This window comes from Nuphar pumila, chromosome 1, assembly GCF_984573655.1.
Source record: "Nuphar pumila chromosome 1, dmNupPumi1.hap1.1, whole genome shotgun sequence".
Lineage (NCBI taxonomy): Eukaryota > Viridiplantae > Streptophyta > Magnoliopsida > Nymphaeales > Nymphaeaceae > Nuphar > Nuphar pumila.
In genome coordinates this window covers 17,061,802-17,080,724 of record NC_143249.1, presented here as the reverse complement: position 1 = coordinate 17,080,724, position 18,923 = coordinate 17,061,802, and the positions used below count along the sequence as shown (strand labels likewise).

The 18,923-nt window shown below is 39.4% G+C and overlaps 1 protein-coding gene across 1 annotated transcript; it reads left to right on the top strand.

Annotated features, from left to right (window-relative positions):
- Positions 1-10,336: 10,336 nt before the first annotated feature.
- On the top strand, positions 10,337-17,414 carry LOC149848165 (indole-3-acetate O-methyltransferase 1-like). The gene is made up of 4 exons (XM_090010577.1): positions 10,337-10,423; positions 12,146-12,562; positions 15,145-15,420; positions 17,061-17,414. Exons 1-4 carry the CDS (start codon positions 10,337-10,339, stop codon positions 17,412-17,414), a joined length of 1,134 nt encoding a protein of 377 aa, XP_089866703.1.
- The last annotated feature ends 1,509 nt before the right edge of the window (positions 17,415-18,923 follow it).

Below are 18,923 nucleotides of genomic sequence, written 5' to 3'. Positions count from 1 at the left end.
ATTCTTGGTGAATGGTAGACGCCAAGAGAGCACCAGTCCACTAGTGCATGGAACAGGTTTTTCGCTTCCCATTTTACTCTCCACTTTCTCAGGGCAAACCTCAAAAGGTTTGGACTCAAATCCAATGACCACAAAGGAAAACCTGATTTATTGTTCCCTTGGTAATGCACTTGGTGGTTTGGGAAACTAAGTGCATTTGATATCTCAGTATTTCTAATTAACATGTTAATAAGCCATTGGGGGGCTCTCTTCTGTGCAAATATTGGTGGAGAAAAATGTCATGAAAACAACCAGTGTGAAGATGATATTCATAAAATATATCATGATGGTCTAAGATACAGGTAAACTTGCATAATCACATTAGATTGTTTTACAAATAATCTCAAAAGAAAGTAAAAAAGAAAAAAACAAAATCATAGGAGAATGGAAAAGAATGACTGACTGTTATGTTTCTAGAGTCTGTTTGTTGATCCCAAGGCATTCTTGGGTGTAGCAACTTTTCCATGTCCCAATATTAATTGGTTTGCCCTGTTCATTTAGTGTTCCTCAAGTGAAGTTCGTGGCTATGATTGCAGTTGATTATAATTGTGAAATCTGATTTACTGTATTCTTAGTTGGAGATTGTTGTTTATTCCTTACTTATGCTTGTTTTCCTTTTGATTTATACACGAATTGGACCTGGAGCTAGTTCTTGCTTATGATAGTACTAGATGGTTCTGGAGGGCAAGCCTTGCCCTTTATCTCTTTGTTGGTGATATTGCAACTTGTTATGTAAATGCAATTGCGGCTTGGATTGCGCACACCAAGGCTTGATGGATTTCTATGGCAAGGGATGGTACTATTCATTGTAAACCTCATTCTGATACCATTAGCCTTCAATTTTTTGAAGGGCTCGTTACCACAACAAATGTCATTCAAATTTAGTTTTTTAGAGAAATTTAATATCTGCCTCAACAACTTCAAAAGAAAAAAATGTCATTTTTATTTACTTCTGAGTGTAAGCTCTGAAAATGGAGGTCATGTGCACTAAGGGCTCCCATCGTAGATAATTCTATATGGTTGGAGAGTCAAAAGAACTTTTTAGTCCTTGTAGCATCAAGTTTCAATAATGAAGTAAATGTTTGGCATCCTAGCTTGTGTTATTATAGTAGAGCCTCTGATGATGATATGTGATAAGGGTTCATTTTCAATCTTTTATAATCTGTTAAAGCACTTATGTTATGGGCATCAAGTTGGAAAATATGTCAATTTTCTCTTTCATAGCAATAAGTGCTCCTTCCATTTGTGAGATAATTCTTACTAACGTTGGTTCCTTTCTCATGTTACTTCTTCTGCACCTCATTATTATGTTGTATTTTCAGTTGATTTCTCCATATTTTCTTGGTTGTTTTTTCCTGAAAAATATATCTCAAGTATTATAAGTAGGACTAGGTTCTGATTAAGAACTGGAAGTGGACTTGGTATAGAGTTTTGGCATCCAAATCCTAGATCAAATATGTGTAGAATGCTGAATTTTCCGCTAGATAGAATTGTAGACTTGGTTCTAGCTGTTCCAATCCAACTTTGGATCTGATTAGGTCGGACATGGTAATGTCTAGATCAGACCTGAATCCGACCTGTTCACATTCTAAATTTTTGGTATAAAAAATATAAATCTGAGCCTGTTTGCACTCGGCCATTGTTATGCCTACCGAACAATTTTATGCAACATTTATCTGAATTAATCTGATTTTGAACCCAGTTTATATACCCAAACTTATCTTATACCGAGCTGGAACTTAGATCTATCCAAGCCCAAACCAAACCATAATCGAAGCCAATCCAAATCCGAGTTGTGGCACCCAACTTCAACTTTGTAGCAAAGGGGGGCACCTATGGGTTTCGAACTCGGACTTAGACATATCCAAGCCCAAGCCTTTGCTAGCCCAGGACCCATCTCAGACCCGGATCCGAACACGAAGCCGAGAAAATTATACTCCATATTTGTGTGTGTCTGGGGGGGCTTTGACAGATGGACAGAGGAGCAAGGATGGTTGCTGCTGCTGCTGCGTCTCTGTTTCGTTCCCTAACCCCCGTAACTCAAGCTCAGTGGTGGTGTTTGAGGGTGGGGGGCTTTCATCACCGGCACAATATCGTGGAGCAACACGAGCAGAAGCACGAGTTCTGAGAGGCGTGCTCGTGCCTAGGCAGCTGGAAGGCGGCGCCCAAGGAGGCAGAGGCAAAGTTGGACCTGCTCCACCGTGACTACGCAAAGAAGGTGAAGGAGCTGAGGAAGCAGTACATCTGGAAGATGGAGGTGCAGCGGCAGGAGCAGGTACACAAGGAGGAGGTGAGGCGGGAGAGCGTCCGCCACGCCAAGGAGGAGCGCCTCACCGCCAAGGCCAAGATCGCCGAGGGCCGCGCCGCCGAGCGCAAGCTCATCGATCAGGAGTTCTGCGAAACTCTGGTACCTCTGCTCCTTTCCCTCTTCTTCTGCAATTGTTTTGAATGCCCTAGAACGAACTATGCGCTACTTGATTTGTATTTTTAGGGCTTTCACTTTCATCCCCCAATGTTTTCGTTGTTCTCTTTCGACACTACCGATACAAACCGAGAGGCTAAATCTGACGAGTGGAATTGCTTCCTCTTGTTGAAAATGATCCCGTACACTTTCATTTTTATATCTATGTGTGTGTGTGTGGATACGCTTTTTGAGAAACTTGTTCAATTAGGCAAACGTATCACAGAAAACCCCTTAGAAGAACATGGATCGACTTGGCTCTGTTTTTTTTCTTTTTCTTTCTTTGAGGTCATTTAAATTACATAGCAAGGGCTTAATTTCAACACTTCAAAAGCGTGTCTTTGTCATACTCGGTTTGATCTTGCTAGGCTTCCAGTTTATCCTTTCGATTCTTTTTCGTCGAATACATATCGATTGATTTCGTAATCTTCATCTTATGCATGAGTTGTACTCTGCAGACGGAAATTGAATGGTACCCTCCAGAAAGCCGGTTTGATCTACAGTTTTTCCCTGGGATCCAGAAACGAGCCGCTCAATGATCAGTGTTGATTCATGAGATTGATCAAAGCTTGAGTCATTGACAGGAATAGAGGAATAAAAGATCGTTGTGATCTGTTTCCGTTATATGGGAAGAACCGATCTGCTTTGGAAGTCATATTAATTTAACAGTGAGTCAATTGTTTGCTCCTTTTTGTTGTTAGCATGTGCGATACCTTACTGATTCAAAATGTGAACAAGATCAGTTTGGCAACAAGCAGACAACACTCCCTAACTCATCTAATTCGTAGTTGAATCAGGGTTGTTGGCCTTAACTACTTAATCAGAACTGCAACTGGATGAGGCTCAACTTAGGCAGTGGACTTCTCAACCCTGGAGGGAGCTGGAGGTCCATCCATGCCTCTGCCCATATCCGCTCCTAAACACAATGTGGGGTTGGGCAAGCGGCAAACAAAACATTCTTGGTGAATGGTAGACGCCAAGAGAGCACCAGTCCACTGGTGCATGGAACAGGTTTTTCTCTTCCCATTTTACTCTCCGCTTTCTCAGGGCAAACCTCAAAAAGTTTGGACTCAAAGCCAATGACCACAAAGGAAAACCTGATTTATTGTTCCCTTGGTAATGCACTTGGTGGTTTGGGAAACTAAGTGCATTTGATATCTCAGTATTTCTAATTAGCATGTTAACAAGCCATTGGGGGGTTCTCTTTTGTGCAAATATTGGTGGAGAAAAATGCCATGAAAGCAACCAGTGTGAAGATGATATTCATAAAATATATCATGATGGTCTAAGATACAGGTAAACATGTATAATCACATTGGATTGTTTTACAAATAATCTCGAAAAAAAGTAAAAAAGAAAAAAACAAAATCATAGGAGAATGGAAAAGAATGACTGACCGTTATGTTTCTAGAGTCTGTTTGTTGATCCCAAGGCATTCTTGGGTGTAGCAACTTTTCTATGTCCCAATATTAATTGGTTTGCTCTGTTCATTTAGTGTTCCTCAAGTGAAGTTGGTGGCTATGATTGCGGTTGATTATAATTGTGAAATCTAATTATGTGCACTCTCCATCGCAATCTCAATTTTTGGCTAGGCATCTGATCCACCCACCTCTACTTCTTAAGTTCCCTCACTCACCTCCTTTTTCTAAGGACCCTTCATATTAACCTTAGCCTTAGGGTTCACATCCTCCCATTGCTGAAGTATTGTCTCCATCTCGCCATTGCCATTGTCGGTGGTTGTGTCTTTATCTTCCTCTATCTAGAAATTGAGGTTAATAACAACCTCAGAGTTAGCCAATGGGTGAAATTCCTTCACCACTGAATCTCATTCTCCCTCCTTAAAAGCTTTCGGGATGAGAGACAAGATCGTAGTCACAAACTCGTTAACAAATTTTTTACATTCATCATTAGATTTGGGTTACACTTCAAGTGCTTGTTGTTGGTTGATATGTATTAAAGGTATTAGGTGCTGCAAGTTTAAGCATAGAATTATATGTCTTAATTTATCAATGCTTTATTTTCTATGAAAAATGTCCAACACTCATGCTTTTGGGCATAGAGTAGGCTCCTTCTCTACCTCTGTGCTCCTTACTTTATAATATAAATTATCAACCAGAATGTAATTTTTCTTCACTTGCTTTTTTCGTTGTGTTCTAACAATAGCAAATGTTGTGGGTGTGGCCCCCTTGGAGCAAGTATTCTCAATCACCATATTAAACAAATTAAAATTTTCTACAATAACAACATAAAGAATATAAATAAACAAGCAGGCAACAACGACAGAGTATAGGCTATTGAAAAAGCATTACAAAAAAACAAACAAAATAACCTATAAAAAACTCGAACCGTTAAGGAAACAACCAAAAGAAACAAAGAGTGTTATTCAATCATGTTTATAATACAAGATACACAACATATAATCATACAGACACTCACACACAAATTATTTATTCAAAGTAAAAAATAGAATATGCAAAGATAACTAAAAAACCATGCAATTCTTCCATAACATAACTAACTCATGCCAATATTTCAAAAAAAAAATGATTCAAGCTTTAAAAAAAATAGGTTCAACCGTTAAAGATGTGCTTATCGAAAAAACTCATTGTCCATGATTTTCTACCGATGAAGTATTGCCACCTATAATTCGCCAAAAATTATTGCTTAGGGAAAGCACGTTGGGGACTATAAAAAAATCCTATTTTATGGAAAAATAACCTTGGGGTGTGACAATCGTTTTTTATACAATGAAGAAAATTCACATTTAATGCTCGTACGAAAAACCACAAACAGGCATATTCGCAATGACATGATTTGCAAAGTTAGTACCTAATTTATGAACTTCACACTATATCCTACGGTTTGTGTTATATATATGCAAATTTAGTACAGTATTTGCAAGTTACGTTATATGAATATCAAGTTTGCACTATATCTCGTAAATTTCATGTTATATATGCGAATTTAGTATGATATTTGTGAAGTTTCTAGGTTTCAATTTAACAAGAGGTTCGCAAATATAGTTATGTGAACTTTCTAAGGTCCACAAAAAAAAAAACATGTGAATCTACATTGAAGTGTATTTGTGATAGTCAACAAACAGACCGATCACGAACCTCAAGAGGTTCCATGTGCGAATGTTAAAATGATATTTTTGAAGCAGAATATTTGCAATTTTGGACATCTGGCAATTTTTTTTAAAATATAGGTTTTTTTGAGAAACACATCATTTTTGTTGTACAGTAGAACTATCTTCTGTTTATTAAAATCAACTATACTTAACTTTTTCTGTGATAATTATGATGCTTGTTTGCTATTGTGTATATTTTAAGTACTAAATGCATATATGAACATGTAACAAGTGACTTATCTAGCAAAAAATAATTACTTTTTTCGTCTAGCTCACATATGAAACAAGTAACCAAAGTGATATTAGTCACTCTTATGAAAGGGAAACGCATTCACTTCTACAAGAGGCAATCATCTTGTAAGGTGAACACTCCAATAACTTGATCCATGTTCCTAACTATGTATGTGAGACACCAAAGTAGACCGTGCCCTGGTATATGCGTGACTGAGATACCAAAGTAGATCCATGATGTAAGATTCATCTATAAAAATGGTCAAAGGTTTTAAACCTTGAGCGACAATATGACGAGGCGTGATTCTGTGTTCAGGGCCGGACACTTATGAAGTGTTTGACACCTTTTTTTTTTATAGGGGCTTTCCCTAACTGGGGCGCCAACACTGGATCTGCTCCCCAATATGACATGAAGTGATAATTTCATGCAAATGAGTTCTGTTTAGATTTTTTAAATTTGTCACTCTTTTCTCTCTCTGACACCCATATCACAAAAATATGGATACGACCCGTGACATGAGTTCGACAAGGGATCTTTGCAAATAAGATCAAATTAGGTCAAGATTGTTTTATTCTAATAGAAACAAATTGGGTTTGACCTGCATGAAATTGGGTCAAGGTAATTTGGCTCATTAACTCATGTTTTAGGTTCAAATCCACTTATATTAGCACTAAACCAATATCTATCTCTAAATTTCACCAAAACGTTCACGAGAGAGAGTTGAACGAATAACCTTAGCTTTTTTCGCTAATTATATAAAGTTATTGAGAGCAAGAATTTGTTTTTTCAAAGTTAGTGTTAGTAGGTTTTGCAATTTGTCTTTTCGGGATCCCATTCGGATCTGAATCCCATTATATTAAGCTATTCCGGATCCAAACCATTTCCATCCCCAGCCTTCTCTCATCTAAAGCAAACACATGTCCCCTTGTTAAAAATCAGCTAATAGAGGAGTTTGATCTTAGGTCCCAAAAATCAAATAGCAGGATAAATGCTTTATAATTAAGAATCACCTTTCTGCTTAGTTCATTACTGATCTCTCTTTTCGATTTAGCGAGTTTCATGTGAACAGCAACGACAATACCACTAGCCACTTTTAAGAAAGGGGACACACGTCCAATCATGAAGGGACCAATCGCCTCAAAAGATGGTCGCCCCGATTACTGGATCCATGTACGTACCACATGGAGAGCAGAAGTTGGATCAGAGGGGGGTCCACATGGCTCCATACTTAAGATAGTGATCCTCTTGTGTATTAACCCAAAAGCAAGATATTGGACCCCATGCACCTATATTGGCAGTTCTTTTGGTTATGTGGTTTTTAGGAAGAATATCTGAAGAACCGAACCCGTAATAATGCAACTCCATTACATTCACTGGTGTGTATATATATATACATATTCATGGCTCAGAAAAGATTAGATGGTACGTGTCCTTGTGTGGGTAAAGTAATGATCGTGCTGGATTGGAGCGTGCCATCCAAGTAGCTAGTGAGAGCAACAAGCACGTCTTGTGGGTCTTTGGGGGTGTTGCACCGTTTCTTTGTCCGCCAGAAGAGGGTCATGTGGTGGTCCTCAAACCCCTCTCAATGCTACTACCTTCAGGTTTTCCTGCTTGCTGTCTTCTGGACCAACCCCATGGCCTCCCACCATTTCTGACAATTGGAGCCCAAAACTCTCTCTCTCTCTCTCTCTCTCTCTCTTGTAGCTGATGTAATAGTGCATGAGTAAATGTGCTCCCCGAGACAGAAACCTTAAGAACGTCATCTGACTAATAAGACGTAAATTACTTGGCCTTCAATTGTCTTTCTTTTCTTTTCTTTTTTTTCATTTGGAAAGAGAGAGAGAGAGAGGCTTGAGCTCCAACTTGTTTTCTTTTTTCTTCTTTTCTATTGAGAGAGAGAGAGAGAGTCATTTGATTAATGAAATGTAAATCAGTGGAGCACCAATTGTCTTGTTTCCTTTTTTTTATTTAGGTAGAGAGAGAGAGAGACCTAGAGATCTAGAGAGATTGCGTGCATCTACATTCGAATGCCCTGTCGTTTTGTGGGCTGTAGACTAGTGCTGCTCAATGTGCCATGGCGACGATTACGCCGCTTTGCGTTACTATAAATTATAGTTTGAAATAACTTATCTTTAGTTCAGTCCAATCTTATCTTATAAGTTCAATTTGGACTCGATTAATAAAAAGATTGGGACCTTTGTTTTTAGGAAGCACAAGCATCTCTTTGTTCTATGTGCATATATCATTACTATATGATCACCACCACCGCCACCACTGTACATCACAAGGACACGGGGTTCTCTGTATTTTTCCATCAATAGTAGTATATAAGTGAATATGAAACTGGAGTATCCTGTAACATAGACCACCACCCTTAAACATCACTTGCCTCATGCCTTGTAATTAATAGCAATGATAATCTGATCCTTACCAGTTTTGTTAAAACTTTTTTTTTTTACTTGTTAAAACTAATTTGGCTCGTTTATGAGCCCTACTTAGGGAAATTATGCACACATATGCATTTGGTATGAGTTTATGAGTTTGATTGTATCCAACTGGACCTCCAAACAGACTTCGACAGTGATTTTTTGGAGAATGCATATCATCTCTTCCAATATTTGGCTCCACACATTTGAGTTGCTTCTAATCGTGAACGGATTATACCTAATCCATTTTCCTTTTTAACCCATGGGTCTGGCATCAGCATGCCAAGATCCAAGACAGATTTGAATTTGTATTTTTAGGCCAGACTTGGATCTGGATCCAGACATGGATCAGAAGCAATTGGGTCAATATTGGATATTCTGGGTGGAGATCAAGCATGGTCGGGCTTGATTTATTTCGACCCGCATTCACTTTAGAATTTGGAAGCCGCAGGTCATTCTAAATAAAAGCAAAGCCTAAGCCAGGTCTGTTTCTAACAGCAGTGTGTCAGCTATATTTTGAAAATATCGCTAAAAAATATGACATTTTACTCATAATATAAGAAGGCCAACATATCATGATATTTCCATGTAGTAAAAAATATCACAATCTTAACATGATATGTAATGTCAGTAGAATACCTGTTGATTATTTTATTTTGTTGCACGTTATTCACTACGTTTGTTCTTTTTCCTTCTGTTTTTTCGTGTTGTTTAATTCTATATATGTATTTTTGCAGAGATTTTGGTGACAAAAATGAGAAAACAAATTTATTAAAAATACCACCATATTTCATAGCCAATAAGTTTCTGTCTAGGATGCTTGTTATAATTAGTGGGGCTGCACAAGAGCTGAGCTTGGGTTGTTCAAGCTCAGAGAAACTCATGTTCAAGCTCGACTCGAGCTCAAGCTACACTTAAATATCCTTGCCGATCAAGCTCTACTTGCATCAAACTCAAGCTGAGCTTGGTATACACTTGCCCAAGCTAATTAATCTTGGGTGAAGCTCAGCCTCAGCTCAAGTTACGCTCTGCTAGGCTGAAGCTAAACAAGGGCCCAAGCTTGGCTTATTTATTAAACAAATGAGTCCGAGCTTTGCTTTAGCTGAGCCAAGCCGCGTGCCTACGTTGAGCTACTTGGCTCATTGTGCATAGGGATGGCAGTGAACCGGGGCGGGGGTGGGGGACAAGGTCTCCACCCCCACCCCGTCTCAAAATCCTGCCTTCATCCCTGCATGGGTTTTGATTTTAACCTCCATCCCCGCCTTCATCCCTGTTTCATGTCCTCCATCCCCGGTCCCAAACGAGGCGGGGCGGAGCGGGGCGAAGTCCCATTTTCCCTCGGTCCACTGTCATCTCTAAAGAGAATTTTAGCATTTTACAAACAGGGATCAGGGACGGGTGGGATGGGGCAAGGCGGGGCGGGGGAAAGCCTAAGTTCATCCCTGCACTGGTTTTGATTTTAACCTCCATCCCTTTTTCATGTCCTCCATCCCCAGTCCAAATGGGGCGGAGCCCTGATTTCCCCAGGTCCAATGCCATCCCTAATTGTGCACCCCTACTTACCAGCATGGTTTGAAGGATTTAGCCTTGGGGTTGGGGTTTATGAGGAGAGGAAGAGGGAAACCCAGCTTAGTTTAAATTGTCTTTCTTAAATTTTTTTAGGTTAATGAATAATAAACCAAGTAATAAAGCCAAGTGGGGTTTGTGGGGGGCCTCAAAAATCCTTACTTAATACGGTCGTATGATGGGCCGTAATACCCCGTTAGCACGGCGTAGGGATTGAGGCACAGATTTCAGGCGTAATGTCGGGGTCATATGAGTGTTGTGTCTCCATCCATGTGAGCCTCATTAATTCCTGTTTCCCTTTATGCTACGAACCCATACCTTTTTTGTAGGGGAATATTTTATCCCACCAAAAGTTGGATTTCATTCTGCTAGAGACAAGGCTTTTCCCACTATAAATTTTAACTCTCTTACCATTTTCCTACCCCAGCATTTATCTCCATTTCCCTTACGGCCAACAAGCTCCTAGCTCTTCAACCATGGCCATGACTATGCATGTGAAGCTTGAAAGACTGCTTTCCATGAAAGGAGGCAGAGGGGAGTTGAGTTATGCTAAGAACTCTCAAGCTCAGGCAAGTAAATTCTATGTAGATTTAGTGTCACTCATATACAACCATTAGTAGCCTATTAGTATTTTTTCTTTGTTTTTTTTTTTCATGTCCATAGAGTGCATCAACGCTATGTAAGCTTTAATGTATTATATATAGAACATAACCATGTTATCTGATTTTCCTTTTTTAATGAAAAATCGTGTTTTGTATCATATGATTTGGTGATGTTACTCATGGCCTACAAAGTTTTATGGTTGAGCTTTGGATGTGTGCTTGGCGAGCGATGCCAAGTCGGCCATGGGTGTCTGCTAGCGACCATAGTGATAAATATCACAATATTTTTTAAAATATAATGAAAATTGGTCATAATATAGTGTTATTTTCGTCTTTTAATTAAAATATCATGTGATTTTATCATGACATTTGCATCTTGTTGGTACATATTGGAAGTCTTTTTTGCATTTATATATTTTATTATTTCTTTTCACATATGTTTTTTTAGTTTATTCACTTCAACGGATATTTTAATGACGATAAAAATGGTGAGAGCTATAAAAATGTTAAATTTCTCACTAGATAGTTGTCTGCCGTTATTTTCACATTGAAGAATTTGTTATGACTAGCTGAAGACCAACTGGACATAAAATGACTCGCAATGCACCCCAAGTGTTATCGTTATCATCACCGTTATTATTGTTATTACTGTTATGTTGCTCGATGTTGGTTATTAGCCTTATCATGAAGTTGAAGCTCAATGTAAACTATTATAATAGCAAATAATTTAAATGCCACAATATGATTAGAAGTGAACTGTAGCTGACTTATATTTTTATCTTCCTCATGATTACCCTCTCGTCTTCCTTTTTTCCCAGTGAACAAGGTGAGGGATAACCCTGCGGTACATTTCACACTTTATTGTGCCTCTGCTGATCAGCTCTCCATCTTCTGTTGGGCCCCACAGCCTCATAGATGGAGGGTGGTCGGGTGCAGCAGCACACTCAAAGTGTGCAAATGTGATTTCACCTGATCTACCCTCGTTCTATTTTCGAACTTGGGACCCCTATGTTATAATAGTGCACCCTAACTTCCAGCTGTCTTATTCGACCCTCCATTTTTTTTTCTGCTAGCCCAAGGGAAAACTGTCCATGTCCATCGCCAACCACATTGGCAGGCATCCAATTTGTAAAACCTTTGAGGTCCTCCCTGTCCACTGAAAAGTACACTCAGCTTGAACTTACAGCAAAGAATGCTCCTCATGGGTTTCGAACCGTGGTTATCCTATGTCAGATGACAAACCATAGTCGCCCTTAGCGGGGAAGGCGGAGCCCACGTAGGCCCCCTTCATAGTTATTAGAAACGCTAATGGATAAAATCATAAGCATATCAATTTCAGTAACCAATATTGTAATTTTCTTTTGTATATTGCCATAACCTTGACGTGAAATTAACCATTGCATGTATTTTATGGTATAGATTTTTTTTGATAGGCGATTTTATGCTCTAGACTTTGTGATTGGTAACGGCAGCCAAATTTTGATGCCATAAAATCATAATATTTTTTGTTTAACTGTCAATATTGCAAAAAAAAATCATGGTATTTTGGCTGCCAAAAACTGCAGCTAAAATATCGCATGTTTTCGTGATGTTTTCAAAATATCGCTGATATTTGTCAGAATGGTGCTTAGCTTGCTTTCTCTTTCCTTCTCCTTGCAATCTAATAGTATCCCCCATTGGTTTAAATAGGCTGAACATGCCCGATCAGTTCTGTATCTTCTCGAAGCAGCACTGGATGAAATGCAGTTCACTTCCTCTGAAACTACCTTCACGGTAGTGGATCTGGGATGCTCCTGTGGGAACAATACCTTGTTTATCGTCGATAAGATCGTAAAACACATGCTCAAGAGGTACGAAGCTGCCGGCGCACCGGCGCCAGAATTCCAGGCCTTCTTCTCCGACCTGCCATCCAATGACTTCAACACCCTCTTCCAGCTGATGCCTCCACTGGTCATGAATGCTAGCTTGGAGCAGTGCCTCACCGCGGTCGACATTCAGCGATCTTATTTCGCCGCTGCCGTCCCGGGTTCGTTTTACCGGCGCCTTTTCCCAGCGAGGTCCATCGATGTCTTCCATTCAGCCTTCTCATTGCACTGGCTTTCTCAGGTAAGATGTTATAGTCACAAATGTTGACCTCAGTGATTGAAAATATCGCGCGATATTTTGAAAGTTTTTGTTCTTCTCGAGAAAAGCTTCAAAACATATTGGCATATATAAACAAGTAAACTAACCAGGATGGGAATATATTGGCATATATAAACATATAAAGTGCGATTGGTTTGACAAAGCTTGTAATGTTGTTGATCTTAATCTAGCCAGGAAGGGAATTCTCCAACTGATACTGTCAAATTCAGTTTTCATCTCTCTCTCTCTCTCTCTCTCTCTCTCTCTCTCTCTCTCTCTCTCTCTCTCTCTCTCTCTCTCTCTCTCTCCTGTGAGAGTGCCCAACACTTGAATTCCAGTGATTCTCACTAGAAATATGATCTATTGTGGTGGAGCTAGAACTAGAGTCTGGTCATTGTTATGGGAAATCGATGCCATATATTCCCCACACATTCTACTTGGATCCACAATAAAACTGATATCTGGATTACTTCATTCATCATATTTTCTTCATACGTAGTTGTCTTTCACAGTGCATAAGATGATTTTCATTAGACCGTTCCTCCATATGCATTGTTAACGGAAACCCATCTTAAAAAAACAGATTAGATCTTTAAAGAAAATAGAAAAAAAAGATTTAGAGTGTTCAGTAAAACGTCTTCGTCCCTGAAAAAGGTGGTTCATTCTCATCTGCAGGCGCGTTCTGAAAATTGAACATTGCTTTGATGTTTTCCTCTTTGATAGAACGTAGCTTTCATTATCAGTGTTTGCCATAAAGCATGCCTGTCGCCAATTGCTGCGGCAAAAGAATTGTTCCTTTCCGCTCATTGAACAAGTTGTGGTATGGTCCCCTTCACCTAGAAAAGATTAGGCTGTATCATTCATGATGGCCTCTCAATTAATTCCAAGTCGAAACCCAAAAAGCACTAGCCTGGCTCCATACCACCTATATAATGAGTGTTTTTTCTGTTTGTTGTTGGAATGATGGATTGGTTGGTGAGACTGAGGGCTATAAGCTTAGAGAAGAAATGTTATGATAGGATGTGAGTTGGTCAGCATATATCAGATAACTTTCACAAGCTTCACACTCTAGGAGCCAGAGTTTAATATGTTTATCTATTGAAAAATATTCACATGAAAGCTGAAAAAATTTAAGCATCCAAAGTGTCATCGGCTTATTAGAAGCAAAAAGGTGAAAACATGGAGGTTGGAACACAGAGCTTATACAATTATATATTGGTTACCATGCATCCCACTTTAGGACTGTGCATCTTACTTGCTAACTATGAGAGTGGGCCCACAGGCATATCCATCGAGTGACGTGTGAGGCGGGGATATTGATCAATGAGAGTGATGAATCAATTATATACAGTGTTCTAAATTTTTATGTTTATTTGATACCGCGGATCAGGCGCAATCACATTGTACAAAGTACATGTTCTGCTGCAACTGACCGCCACCCTTCATCTGTTGGGTCCCATGGCTTATAACGACGGATCAGGTGCAATCACATTTCACATTTTGAGTGTGCCGCTACACGCCTTTCATCTTCTATTGGGGCCCCACAGCTGACAGGTTGTACCTCAGAGATGAAGGGCAGTCAGGTGCAGCGGCACACTTTTGAGTGTGCAATGTGATTGCACCTGATCTGCCATCTGGCTTAATTATAGGTTGTGTCGCATAAATGCGTGGCAATCAGGTGCAGCAGCACATGCAGTTTGTGCAATGTGATTGCAACCGATCTAATTTGTGTTTATTTCTTTCTTAAAAGTAGCTATCAGTGTTAACCTAGGGTCTGCAAAACCCACTATAGCCGGACATGATATTTATAACTGAAATTCTGTCTAGCTCGTTATTTTCTCTCCTTTACTTTTTTAAAGAAATTCTCTCCTTTCAATATAGCGATGTCAGTCGCTACCTTTAAAAAAGGGTAGGTGTCTGATTCTGAAGGTGGAAATAAGCTTGGAAGCTGATTATTGGATCCATGTTCCATAAGATATCACGGATTAAAAAACATGAAGTATAAATCTTAGCATACAATTAATGGTTAATTAGGGTCCACAGAAGTTTTATCAAAATACTGCTCTTTTTTAAATGGTTATGCATACTTATGGAATTCTTGGTACAGCAATGTGAGGAGACCACTTCAGGTCACATTTTATATAAATGATTCCCCAGTTATATTCAATCCACACCACACATCTCACCTGATGGAGATATGTGCCGCCCCCCCTCTCATATTTCCCCAAGTGAGATGCAGAATTCTCAAGTGATTTGGAGAGCAGTTATGCTCATATGATGTGTTATATTCAATCCAGACCACATATCTGACTTGGAAATAATGCATTTCACTTGAGATATGTGAGATTGGGCCCGGCACACATCTCCAACAAGTAGGATGCACGGTGGTAATGTTCATAACCAGCAATTTGGTTATATATAATATGATGGTAACTAAGTAAGGATCGAATATAACCAACGATCAGTTATGCACAAATATGACCTGATCTGCTCTTCAATGCGAGGGGCTTATTGGATGTGTGTGTGTGTGTGTGTGCGCATGCTGATGGACGTCTTGTTTAAAGGTGCCGGAGGTGGTGATGGATAAGAGATCTGGTGCATACAACCGAGGGAAGATATTCATACATGGAGCATCAGAGCACACTGCAAATGCATACAAGAGGCAATTTCAGCATGACTTGGCAGGGTTTCTGAGGTCAAGGTCTCAAGAGATGAAGAGTGGAGGGTGCATGTTCCTTGTGTGCTTGGGTAGGACCTCAAGCATTCCTAGTGATCAAGGTGGTGCGGGGCTCCTCTTTGGTACACACTTTGAAGATGCATGGAACGACCTGGTGGTCGAGGTAAAACACACACAACTACGGCCTTATTCAATTTCCAATTGTTTAAATTGATGTCCTCTGGGATATATTTAGCCTCTGTTTGGAAACCTTGCATTGTGACTATTTCCATGTGTCGCCAAAATATGGTTTTTCCAAAATGTGGTGTCGAGGATAGAGTTGCCAAAAGCATCTTATCGAATGGTGTTGAAATGTAGTGTTAGGGCTGCCAATTCTATTCTCAATGCAGTGTTTTTGGCAAATACTATTTCTCTCAAACAGCAGAGAGCATGAGAGCATTTATGGAAACCACAACACACCTCTGCTTCAAGGCTCCCAAACAAAGCCTTAAGGATGTCAAAGGGTCAGGTTTGTGTTAGCGAACCTGGTGCTATTCGATTAATAGCCCCATCGAGTCCATATGCAGTTTTGCATCTGAACCTAACCGGAAATCATTCGGATAATCCAACCTGATTACATATAAAGCGTATCTGATTAGCTAACTGGATCCGAACTTGACATTTTTTCTATATATAGAGCCGAACTCAACATATTCCTTTTTTATTCAGCTCTGAATTCAAATGGAAACCTGATTAGGCAAGATCCAATTAGATGGATTCAATAATGCTGAACCTTAATCTTGCATGAAAAAGATAATGGTCACCAACAAACATTCCCCGAGCATAGTCATAAATATTGATCATTTTCTGGAAATCTTGCGATTTTATTGCAAGATTTTCAAAAAATTAATATAATCCCAAAAGAAAGGTGATGTTTTCAAAATATCACCTATTTTGGAAATATCATGTTTTTATCACGCTAACAGCATGATATTTATATTTTATATATTTAATATTTTTATTCTATTTTAATATATTTTTAAATTTTAAATATAGCGATACTTTTTAGTAAACAAATTTTTTTATTTATCGCTGAGATCTTCTTTTGAAGAGAAAACCCTAACAACATCTGTGATTATGTTCCCCACAAAAAGGAATATGATTTTTGAACTGCGCTAGAAAAGAAAAAAAAAAGGAAAAAGAAGAATGGCATAAGGTACCTTCCATTGTACATAACTGTGTCTGCTTTTTTGTCTTTGAAAATTATTGCATGTTGCAAGGAAAAGCCGAAGAACATGTTGTTTCCACTTGTCTTTTCTTCTTCTTTTTTCTCTTTTTTTTCTTTTTTTAGGTTTTATCACGTTCCCAATCTCCTTTGCTTTTCTTTTGGAAGGAACCTTTACCTTTTTGTTAGTTCACTCAATGGCCAGCAAGATGCACATGGCAGCAGGAATGCAATGCTCTGCTGCATACTTTTGAAGGTGCTATGATACCAAATCGGTTTCACTCGTCTCCAACTAGATCGACCATGTTGAACCCATCTATAGGGTCAGATTTGATCAAAACAACTTGAATTATAAGATTTAAGAGGGTTATCACATAGACATTGTCTAGGTTCAAATCTCATGGGTGTCACCCTTTGTGCAAGCCGAAGCATGGTGACTCCCTGGAAGCAATGAGCCTAGCCACGAGCTGCTTGGTTCATTTCCCTGAACTACCCCTAATGGTAATTGGGTATCCCACTCTGATTTACTAGGACAGCATATTCCCCTAACAATTGTGCAGAAGACTTAGTTGCACACCATTGTCTGTGGACTCATGCAGGGCCTAGTAGACGCAGAGAAGCGCGACAGCTTCAACATTCCGGTTTATGCGCCGAGCCCGGAAGACTTCCAAGAGGTGGTAGAGGCAAATGGCTCCTTTGTGGTGAACAAGCTGGAGGTGTTCAAGGGAGGCAGCCCGCTGGTAGTAAGCTGCCCGGACGACGTGGCCGAGGTCGGCCGGGCATTCGCCAACAGTTGCCGGAGCGTGTGCGGCGTGTTGGTGGATGCGCACATAGGCGAGCAGTTGAGCCATGAGCTGTTCAAGCGGCTAGAGCGACGAGCCATACTGCATGCCAAGGAGCTGTTGGATCACCTTCAACTCTTTCACGTAGTGGCCTCACTTTCACTAGCTTAGACAAGGACACGACTCGTGCGTGTCGCTTGGGAAAAGCTTTCAGAGTTCACCAATGAATGTAAAACATTTGAGACACAGATCATCTGATGTTTAATTTCTAATAGTTTATTTGTTTTTCCTTCCATTCCCTTTTCTTTCATGACGTATGCTATACCCAATTGGGATCCAATGACATCTTTTTAACTCAGCATTTTTAGTAGGACCTACATTCTGTTGAGGTGGGGGAGACATTTCATGGGAAATGGCACATTCCGTGAGAAAAGGTGGACCCATCTTCTTTTTAGGGCTGAGAAACATCCTGACCCGCTCGTAGCTTAGCTCACGTTCGATTCCTAAGAGGCTTAAGCTGTATATATATGAACGATAGGTGCCCGGCTTGACTCGTATAAGCTCGTTAAGTATTAAAAATTATATTTTACATGTATATTCTTTTAATCTCATTTCTTCCAGCTTTAAACCAATGTATTTTTTTTTTATAAACAAGCCAATTCAAACTCTGTTCGTTTAATTAGGGCTTATTGTGTGCACAAACTTGGCTTGGCTCACTACAAGAACGAGAGCTAAGCTTGAACACTCTAAGATCAGATCGTTCTGTTGAGTTGCAGTATGTCGAAACACCCAAGAAGGGGTGAATTGGGTTTTAAAAACCTATAAATCAAAAGAAGCAATACTAAAGCAAAGAAAACAAGCAAACACGATACACGATTTATAAAGGTTCAACTCAACTCTGGCCTACATCCTCTTGGCAGTGCCCTTGCTCCACTAATAAATCACTAGCTTCACTGTGCTAGTAACCAATACACAAGTTTCACACCGCTTGTGAAACCCAACGTGAGCTTTTTCAGTTCATTGTAGTTCAACCCAAAAGCTATTAATACAAATGAGCTTGAAATGATAACTCTTTATAGAAATTACAATCTTGACACAGTGAGAATATGGGTGAGTGAAACCCAAAACAGAAAAATCCTAAGAGATTCCAACACAAGAGTAAAAAATCGATGAAATCTTTGTTGGAGAGTTTTTGAACACTTGAGAGCTTTGAATCTTGATCTTCTTGAGGGTGTGTTTGATTTCTTTGATCTATAGTGGTTTTTCATCTTGATTTTATACTAAGAGAGAATTTAGATCGGTTGAGAAAATGATGGGTACAAAATAGTACAACATCAAACGTCTTTATGATCATTGGAATTCATTTGTTGAATACAGGAGTCAACTCTGAGCACACATGGATCGATTTTGTATCCTCGAAGGTCGACTCTTCTTTTTTCAGATTTAAGCTCTGTCATTTGTAACAAACCAAAGGGGTCGACTCTTATTAGAAAGAGTCAACTATTTTTACCCTAAGAGTCAACTCTTTATTTCGAGGGTCGACTCATAGTTGCTTAGTCAATGTTTATACATTCGGTTGCCTGAGAGTCAATTGTTCTTTAAGAGGGTCGATTGTTCTTTAAGAGCATCGAACTCTCTCCAAAAGTCAACTCTTATTACTAAGGGTCGACTGTTTAGGGC

Coding starts and splice junctions, on each gene's coding strand:
- LOC149848165 (XM_090010577.1), top strand. CDS start 10,337: ATGACTATGCATGTGAAGCTTGAAAGACTGCTTTCCATGAAAGGAGGC. Junction 10,424..12,145: donor CTAAGAACTCTCAAGCTCAG/GCAAGTAAATTC, acceptor TGGTTTAAATAG/GCTGAACATGCCCGATCAGT. Junction 12,563..15,144: donor CATTGCACTGGCTTTCTCAG/GTAAGATGTTAT, acceptor TCTTGTTTAAAG/GTGCCGGAGGTGGTGATGGA.